Source organism: Gossypium hirsutum, chromosome D05, assembly GCF_007990345.1.
Source record: "Gossypium hirsutum isolate 1008001.06 chromosome D05, Gossypium_hirsutum_v2.1, whole genome shotgun sequence".
NCBI lineage: Eukaryota > Viridiplantae > Streptophyta > Magnoliopsida > Malvales > Malvaceae > Gossypium > Gossypium hirsutum.
In genome coordinates, this window is record NC_053441.1 from 58,385,483 (window position 1) to 58,395,831 (window position 10,349).

Genomic DNA, 10,349 nt, shown 5'->3' on the forward strand with positions numbered 1-10,349 from the left:
CAAAAATCCCAAATTAATTTCCTAACAAAAATCCAAAATAGACTTAATGCTTTAGAAAACTACAGGTCTGAATTACTTGCCCCTGATACCCCAATACAAACCCAATATTCAGTAAATACATTACACCAATCCTCCCAATCTGACTCGGATCAGTCAGATGAACACAAATTAACAAAATGACTTGGAAATAACCAAAAAGATTATATTATCCAAAAATCACTGCACCTAATCTTAACATAGAAGAAAAACCTGTTTTTCAAAATAAATACAATGCTAATACAATCTATGAATGGAATATAGATGGAATGTCTGAATACAATATTCTTAGTTTATTACAACAAATGACGATAGTTTCAAATGTTTATAAAACCCAAAATCAAAATGAATTAATCAATGATCATACTATACCTAATTATATATATATAAAATTTTAATATTATATCCTCAGCTTTAGAAACCATCCCTGTCTTACAATGTGCATCAACCAATGTATTATACGTGACAACATCAAGCTCAATGTCTTCCTTTATCATCATGTCAACGGTTTCTACAGCTTTAGAAATCATGCCTTCCTCACAAAGTGCATCAATCAATATAGTATATGTGACAACATCAAGCGAAATATTGATATCCACCATTTCATTCAAAAGCCTTGTTGCCTCCTCCTGCTGGCCTGAATTACACATATCATGAATTAAGCAATTATAAGTAATGATATTTGGTCTAATGCCCTTAACCTTCACTTTAGAGAAGAGATCAAGAGTCTCCTTTAACATCCCGTTCTTACAAAGACAGCCAATGACAGTATTATATGCTAGAATATCAGGCTGAAAACCTCCATCAGCTTTAGAAACCTAACAGATCTATCAGGATTGCCTCTCTTACACAACACCTTTAAGCACTGTACTGTAAACAATAAAATCAGGTCGATACCCTCTTTCAGTCATTTCATCGAGCATACTAACCGCCTCAGAAACCTTATTTTGAATACAAGGCCCATTAATCAAAGTCGAAAAAGTTACAACAGTATGCTCAACACCTAACTTCAGCATTTTCCCCAAAACAGAAAAACCAAAATCAATTCGGGCTAGTTGACAAAAGCAATTAATCAAGATGCTCATAGAATAAACATTATGGGAAACGCCTAATAATTCCATCTGGCTACACATGGAAACAACAATGGCATAATGTTTCATTCTAACAATGGGTGCTAATAATTTAGTGAATTCCACAATTGAAGGCTTTGGGTACTTCTCAATCATCTTATTGAACAAAATCAAAGCATCATCAACATTATCGGGGCGATCATCTTTTTTTCCCTTTCCTCTAACAGACATGGACATGATGTGGGCACCAATGGTGTTAGAAGAAGAATAAAGAGAGTGGAAATTAGAAAGATGGCTTCCACAACATAACGAGGAATAGAAGAAGGAAGCTTACCCATATCTTGAAAGTAAGCAAAATGGGAGCTTGACAATGAAACCACAAATGGCGCCGGCAGTACGTGTAAATTTTGGCTGGCGAAGTACTGTTTAGGGAAAGGGTTGCGAGCGTAATTTGGGTAAATTAATTTAAACAATCAAATTATCTTCTACGTAAATTACAGATTTAGCCTGTATATCTAATTTAGTCATTTCCAATAGTAAAAGTTTGTTAAGTTCAATCAGGCCTGCACTTGAAGTCGCGTATGGAGGTACCGTTCAGATTCAAAGTTAAAGGGGTCTAAAAATTATTTTTCAATTTTTAAGGAGTTTAAATTCTTTTTTACTAACTTTTAAAGGTCCAAAGAAAAAATTAACCTTTAAGGGCCTAAAAATTTTTCTTTAACTTTTAAAAAGTTAAAACTCTATTTTATTGTTTTGCCTGACCCCAAAATTGTCAAGAACAGACCTGAGCTCAATTTTGCAAATTATCATAATTATTTGATTTAGAATATATCTTCATAATTAAGTTTGTTAAACTTCAATTTTATTACTCCCAAAAATTTCATGTAACAAATATATTATCACATATTTAATATAATGTCAGATTATTATTTTCATATAATTCTCACAAAAACTCATCTTATTTTAATTAATAACATTTAAAATCATTTTTAAACCCGAGTATAGCTAGGTAAAGAATTCTAGTTAATGTAATTTTAAAAATCTAATATTTGATAGTATTTTTTAGAGAAAAAAGGATCGTATGAAATTGTAATTTCAATATAAGAATATCAAATCAAATTTTTACTCCCCGTTTTCAATATTTTCCTCCCGAAAAAATTCATGTTAAATAGGTATCTAATAAAAGATTTAATCATCTCTTCATTCAAGTCAAGACTTTAAATATTTATATCTAAAATACATCTCTTCTACTTGATCCATATCTTTAGAAATTTAATTTAAAGGCTTAAATATAAAACTCTTTAGTTAAATTATCATTTTCGCCTATATAATATATTTAATTTGAAGATTTATTTTTTATATTTTAATTTAGACATAATTAATCCTTATACCATTAATACTATTATGTTTAGTAGTTGAAATTTAAAAAATTCCAAATTGGACATGAATTTTTTTAATTGAGAAAGCAGTGGAACATTTCAGAGCAAGATTGATCTATTAGAGTGTAAGATGAGATCCATAAATAAGGTGACAGTGAATATATCGGCACAGAATCCCTTACCAACCATTTCTGTAAGAAGTTGCGTTGCCTTTGAGGTATAGCTGTTTCGAAGGAACCCCGGAATCATTACATTATAACAGCAACTATCAAGCGAACAATCATTATCTCCCATGCTCCCAAACAACCTGTATGCTTCATCTGGCAATCCATCTTTACACAGCCCATTAATCATTAAACAATATGTGTAAACATCCGGTTTTAAACCATTGTTTGAGAGTTGATGAAATAATTCTTTTGCAACCTTGATATGCCCAACTTTGCACAACCCATCAATTAGGATAGTATATGGGACAATATCAAGTTCCAACCCACTGTTTCGCATTGCTTCAAAAAGTTTCAATGCCTCTTCGATATGACCTGTTTTGCATAAAGCATTCAGCAAAATCAAACAGGTCACTATATCTGGAATTTGTCCAGAAGCAAGCACCTTTCTAAACAGTTCACAAGCAGTTAAAACTCTCCCTAACTGAAACATACTCTGCAAGAGAGTGCTGTACGTGACAGTATCCAGGATTGGTCCCTTTCGAGATATTTCATGGAAGAGTTCCATTGCTTCGTCTAACCTTTTACCTTTGCAATATCCATTGATCATGGTGTTGTAAGTAACTATATCTGGTGCACAACCCTTCTCAATCATCAAGTTGAAAACTCCTCTAGCTTTATCCATTTCATTCTGCAAGCAATGACCATTAACTAATGCACTATAGGTAATAACATCAGGCTCAATGCCTCGTTTTATCATTGTGTCAACAATATCCTCAGCTTTAGAAACCATCCCTTCTTTGCAATGTGCATCAACCAATGTAGAATACGTGACAACATTGGGTTCAATGCCTTGCTTTCTCATTGTGTTAACGATCTCTACAGCTTTAGAAATCATTCCTTCCGTGCAAAGTGCATCAACCAATATGGTATACGTGACAATATCAAGTGAAATATTGTTATCAACCATTTCATTCAAAAGCCTTGTTGCCTCCTCCTGCCAGCCCGAATTACACATACCATGAATTAAGCAATTATAAGTAATGATATCTGGTCTAATGCCCTTAACCTTCATTTCCGAGAAGAGATTGAGAGCCTCCTTTAATAGCCCCTTCTTACAAAGGCAGTCAAGGATGGTATTATATGCTACAATATCAGGTTCAAAACCTGTGCCTTCCATCAGCCTTAGAAACCTAGCAGCTCTATCAGTATTACCAATCTTACACAACCCCTTAAGTATTGTATTGTAAACAATCAAATCAAGTTGATACCCTCTTTCAGTCATTCCATCGAATATACTAATGGCCTCAGAAATCTTACTTTGAATACAAAGCCAATTAATCAAAGTTGAAAAAGTTACAACACTAGGTTCAACACCTAATTTCAGCATTTTCCCCAAAACAGACAACCCAAAATCAATTCGACCTAATTGACAAAAGCCATTAATCAAGATATTCATAGAATAACCATCGTGGGAAACTCCCAATAATTCGATCTGTCTATACATAGAAACAACAATGGCATAATGTTTCATCCTAACAACGGCTCCTAATAATTTATTAAATTCCACAATTGTAGGCTTTGGATACTTGCCTATCATCTTATTGAAAACAATCAGAGCATCATCAAAATTATCGAAGCGATAATCTATTTTTCCCTTTCCTCTAACAGGCATGGGTTTCTTACTTAAGGCTTCGATGTGGGTAGCTATGGTGTTAGAAGAAGAAGAGTGGAAATTAGAAAGATGGCTTCCACCATTAACAACTGAACGAAGAATAAAAGAAGAAGGAAGCTTACCCATATCTTGAATCTATGCAAAATGGAAAACCAAAGAGCTGAAGTTGAAAATGAAACCACAAATGGCGCCGGCACTACCGCAAGAACTGTAAATATAAATTATAGATAAATATGGATATAAAGATGCCCAACACAACTTGGAAATGACAGGTGTAGTTTAGGGACAGGCTAATATCGGTAGTTTTGAGGGCAATTTGGGTCATGTAAATTTTGGCTATTTTTATTTTGAATAGAGTCAAATTATGTTATTAGTTCTTCTCATGCCTGGTCAGGGTCGTAGCATCCGGGCTGAAAAAATGGTAGGGTTTTGATATAAATATAGGTAAAAAATAATGTCCCTTTTAAAAAAATAAATTAAGCTTTAGGTAAGGAATTTTTGTCCAGGCCCGATCTAAATTCACAAAATGAGAAAAAAATATGTTATTTTTTGTTTTTTTAATGTATTTTATTGTTGTTATTTTTCTTATTTTGCTATCATTTCATTATTACGTTGCTATTTGTATACATATTTTTTAAAATTTATTTTAATTTATTGTAAAATATTTATTTTATTTTTGATGTATTATATATATTTAAATTTTATATAAAAAATTTACTATGGGAGAGTGGGTCATGTCTGAATTTTAGCATTTTTATTTGGATCGGGCTTAGATAAAATTTTGGACCCATTTTTTAGGTCGGGTCAGGCCTAACAATTTGGCCTAAGATTTTAGTTGGGCCTAGCCTATGAACACCTCTCGTTCTTCTATTATATGTAAATTACAGATTTAGTCTCTATGCTCTTAGTTAGTCATTTTTAATACTATTTTTTTAATTTTAAAATTTCAATCCTGACCTAAATAATAATGGTAAAGGTATTTTCGCATGTTTAATGCCATGTCAGGTTCGGTTGTATTTGATAAAATGAAAATTTAAATGTTGAAAAGTTAATTACTAAATTTATCACAAATTCTCAATCCGACCAACTAATTTAATTCAATCCAATTTAAACAACCGTAATTATCTCAAAATATCTCATATTTTGCGTAATGTTATAATTATTTGATTAATATAAGTTCATACCACACAAACTTAAAAAGGTTCAATTCGATTTAAAATTTTTTATGAAACTTTAAATTTATTTATCAATTTTTTAATTTACATAATCTAATATGAAAAACATATTTATCATACATGTAGGCATGCATTGCGTTTAGAAGACATCTCATGCTTTTAGAACAAGTTAATCTATTCACTTGATTCACACAGTACCATTATGTTCATAAACAATAAGATGACGCATTTGGATACCTATGTCACAGAAGTCCGTGATGAATGTACACAGAATATTTTATAAAAGTCAATTGATTAAATGAAATTCATTTAATCTACTTGAATCAACTCGATTTGTGAATATATGGAGAAGGATTAAATTAATATGCGAACTTAAATGATGTATTTAAATCTACACTCAATCAAAGGCAATGGAAGGGGGTCGGGGCCTAACACTCCTAGAAAAGGAAAATTGTTTTTTTACCCTTTAAAATGAATAAAATTAAGAATTTGTAATAATAAAATTGCACTTTGGCCTCAAAAAATAATAATATTTTAATTTAATCCGCTAAAAATTATAAATATATTAACTAATACAATGGTGAAATTGTTTTTTTAAGGAACTGCACTCAATTCCTCACGAATATATTTAATCAAATTAGTCTATATGTAATTACTAACGAATTATTATTTTAATTATTTATTATAAATTAGTTAAATAAGAATAAGAGAAATCATACATTTATAATTTCACTTCCATGTTATTTTTTAAAGTCGTTTTTTAAATTTTGTCATATAATTTATCTCATAGTTTATCAAAATATTTGAGTGTAATACTATAATTTTCTTAAATATTTATTGTGTGTTAGTGATAGTGTTTGGTCTCTTCTCGTCTCATTCTTTCACTTTGCTAGGTAATGCTTTGGGAAAGCTCTTTATAATATCAAGACCTCAATCATCTCTTCGGTTTAAGAATACAATCAAAGGGTCTTTTTGGCACATCACTCCTTTTTACTGTTTAAATGCTCAAACCAATAGTTCGATTTGTGTAAACCCAATATGAGTTCAAACTAGGTTTTTCTACTTTGATTTTATTTTGGCTACTATTATATTCATGCAAGACTCTTTCACTTTTTTTTTATTTAACTTTATTGACTTTGGTATTGATGGGTTTTTTTTTTTTTGGAGGTTTTGTTGATTGCAAGGCTTAGATTTGGTGGAGGACAATGTCAATGTTAGGAGGTAGATTGAAGGAGAGGTTTGTGAGGTTACAATGGTGATTATGGTGAGGTGAGTGGTTGTTGGGTTTGATAAAGGTAGTAAGGAACTTGGTATAATAATGGTGAAGTTGAAGGTGAGGTAATGGAGCAATGGTGACAAATGGGTGTGCTAGTTCAAAAGGAGGTGGTAATGGTGACGGTCGGATGATGTAAGGAAGGGTGTTCCATGATGGAGATAGCTTGGGGTAGATGGTGAGGTGAGGGATGTGAAGTAGAGGTGCTCATGGGCCGGACCGGGTTCGGGCCGGGCCCATAAAAAATTTCGGCCCGGGCCCGGCCCGAAATATGGGCCTAAGATTTTGCCCAGGCCCGGCCCGAGAAAATAATCATAAGCCCGGCCCGGCCCATTTTTATTTTAAAATTTTTAAAAATTTAAAAAAAGTATTTTAAAATTAAAAAATTTAAAAAAAAAGTATTTTAAAAATATTTTAAAATTTAAAAAAAATTAAAAAAGTATGTAAAAATATTTTAAAATTTTAAAAAATAAATATATTTATTATATCGGGCCGGGCCCGGGCCAAAAAGTGGTGTCCAAGGCCTGGCCCATTTTTTAAATGGGCCTCGTTTTTTTGCCCAAGCCCATATTTCGGGCCTATATTTTTACCCAAATCCTCCCATATTTCGGACGAGCCGTCGGGCCGGGCCGCCCGGCCCATGAGCACCTCTAATGTGAAGTAGTAGAGATGGTGAAATGGTAACAATGATGTTGAAAGGGAAAGACGAGGGAGGAATGAGAAGAAAGAGAAGAACAAGAAATGAAACAAAGGCTAAAAATTAAAAAATATATGTTTAAATTATACGATGATGACATGGTTTTAATGGGCCGCATGCAATTTTGTTACACTCTTAATATCGACTAACAATACAATGATTAAAATATTACAAGTCGATAATATTAATGAATGTTCTATAATAAATTAAAGTTAAATTACTAAAATATAAGCTTAATCAAATATAACTAACTATTTATTAACCAAGCTAAAATGCTAAGAGTCTAGTAATTATGGTGAAATAGGTTGTTAGTAATAAATAGTAATTTTCCCTTAAATTATTTACTGAAAAAGACATTATTCTTCTGTTGAAAAGTTGAAATTTTTAACTTTTTCTTTGGCTAATTAATTGCCTTTTTGTGCTCATCATTTTCACAGTAACAATTTCTTCTTCCTTCTTCTCTCCGGTTCTTTTTAATTTTCCTTCATTCTTTCATTTTTCTTCAAGATCTTCAAGGTATGGTGCTCTCACTCTGTCTCTTTCTTTCTAGTTTCTCTAATCTCATCTTCTCATTTTAACTCCCCATTTAACTTTTTTCGTTTTTCCCCATTTAAATATTTAAAATATAGTTTATATATTCTAATTAAATTTTATAAATAATTAATATTAATTACTTAGAAATATTTAAAATTAATATTTCATATATTAAAAATATTAACAATAAGTTATAATAAATTATTTTTTATATTCTTGCTAAAATAGCATAATATTAACTAATTTGAACATTATTTAAATACATACTTGTTACTTTATAATATCATGTCTAAAACGGACATTTTATTTCTCAAAAGTACTTTTGACAATAATACTAAACACTTAAATCTTAAACCAAACTTTCCAAAAATAATTATTAAAAATACTTTTTCACTGCACTTTTTTAAAAGCACTCTTCCGAAGCAATGTTAAATTAGCCGTGAGCCTCATTAGTTGAGACACATAAATAACTTGTATAAATAGAAAACGCGGTCTTCTACTAACTAAATCCAAATCATTGATTTATTGTTTCTTTTAAGTTTTCATTAGAGTGAAGTAGAATCAATATTTTTCAACATTATTTTTGAAGCTTACCTAAAATAAAACTTCATCAAAGTCAAATTTAGGATAAAATTGAGAATAATAGAAATAAATCTCAAAAGTATATATGAACTTTAGTTTAATGTGTAATTTTATATATTAACTTTGATTTTGTGTAATTTTATACATGAAATTTTGATTTGATCCAATTCTCAAAAATTATTAACAATATTATTGATATAGCATCATTTTATGTATTGCATATACAAATAATTAGATTTATCCAATATAAAAGTACTTTGATGTATTTTTTTCTTTCTTTCTTTTTTTTTGGTAAAAGATGTATTTATTTCTTTAAATGTGTATAATTGATCAAAATTAAATTTTCATGTGCATAATTGCACCAAATCAAAGTTGATGTATCAAATTGCACATTGAATCGAAGTTCATGTATACTTTTGAGATTTTTCCCAGAATGATATTATAAAATATTAAGGATGAATGCAAAAATTTCATGTTAAAAAATGTAACATCCCTGACACCCCTGAGATGCGAATAATGTCAATTTGGATTGTGCACGTATGAGAATTTTGGAGTACATAAAATAAAATTACTAATATAGTGGGGAAGGTAATTGGATATTATAAGAAATTAAAAAGGCATTTGAATTTAGGTAAATTAATTAAGAAATGGACTAAATTGTAAAAATGTGAGAAGTATTGAGTCATAATGAAAAATTCGAAATAAGAAAGGATTGAATTTGATGCATGAGAAAAAGAGGAAAGACTTGGAGAGTAATTTGACCATGAAACTAAAAAAAAAAGAAGGGATGAGAATGGGAGTGAATAGTAACCACAAGTGTGGCATGATAATTATTAGATTTTTATTAATTAAATATATTAGATTATTAAAATAAACAAAAGATGGATAGATATTTTGTTGGTGTAGATGTAGAAAAAAAAAGGAAACATCATCAACATTTTCGATCTTTCCTCCACGTTTCTATCTCTCATTTCTAACCAAGTTTCATTTTCTCTCAATTTAGTCCCTTCTACCATTTCACCTCTTTTAAACTTAACATCCAAATTGTCACCATAGACTCTAAGTGAAATCAATAGAACAACTCCATTGTAAGTTTATTTTTTTTGTAAATCTAGCTAATATTCATTTGGAGGAGAAAAAGTGAAGAAAAGTGAGATTTGAAAGGTAAGGTAAGAACAATAGTTCTTTAAGACTTAGGGTCGGTTAGTATGCTTATAAAAAACTTTTGGACAAAAGCATTCTAAACAAGCTGCTTTGGAAGAAAAAGTTTTTCAGCTATTGTAAACTTTTTTTAGAAGCTTAAAATTTAACTTCTTCCCAAAAGTGTTTCTTTTTCAAAAGTACTTTTGAGAAGCATTCTTAAATTAGGCCTTAATGTTTTTCTCGTCAAATGCATGGAAATAGTCTGTGATTTTTGTTTGATATTAAAAGTTGTATATGTGTGTCTAAATGAAGAGAAAGAGAAGAGAAGTGAACATCAAGTTGGTGATAAGGGCAAGACATAGCCAATGAGTGAAGGAAAAAGAAATGTTCATTTCAAGCATTTGTTGTAATTAAACCTAAATGAAAAACTGATGAATAGTTTTAGAAAATATATTAGTAGTTGAAAATGATGATTTGTTTGGAAATTATTGGAAGTAAAATGGTATTGGAATGAAAAAATGCATCTGTAGTTGTGAATGTTAAAAAAAAAGGAACTAAATTGCAAAGAGTAAAAATTTAGATTGGTGGAATAGATGTTAATACCAACATTAGTGAAATGTC

General features: G+C 30.4%; 2 protein-coding genes across 2 annotated transcripts; both read right to left on the reverse strand.

Moving 5' to 3' along the window:
- Positions 1 to 205: 205 nt before the first annotated feature.
- LOC107947991 (pentatricopeptide repeat-containing protein At1g12300, mitochondrial-like) lies at positions 206 to 1,343 on the reverse strand. The gene is made up of 3 exons (XM_041092771.1): positions 893 to 1,343; positions 473 to 673; positions 206 to 249 (listed from the first exon to the last, which is right to left on the reverse strand). Exons 1-3 carry the CDS (start codon positions 1,341 to 1,343, stop codon positions 206 to 208), a joined length of 696 nt encoding a protein of 231 aa, XP_040948705.1.
- On the reverse strand, positions 387 to 4,550 carry LOC121216848 (pentatricopeptide repeat-containing protein At1g63330). The gene is made up of 2 exons (XM_041092304.1): positions 1,441 to 4,550; positions 387 to 673 (listed from the first exon to the last, which is right to left on the reverse strand). Exon 1 carries the CDS (start codon positions 4,448 to 4,450, stop codon positions 2,585 to 2,587), a length of 1,866 nt encoding a protein of 621 aa, XP_040948238.1. The 5' UTR covers positions 4,451 to 4,550; the 3' UTR covers positions 387 to 673; positions 1,441 to 2,584.
- Between the last annotated feature and the right edge of the window lie 5,799 nt (positions 4,551 to 10,349).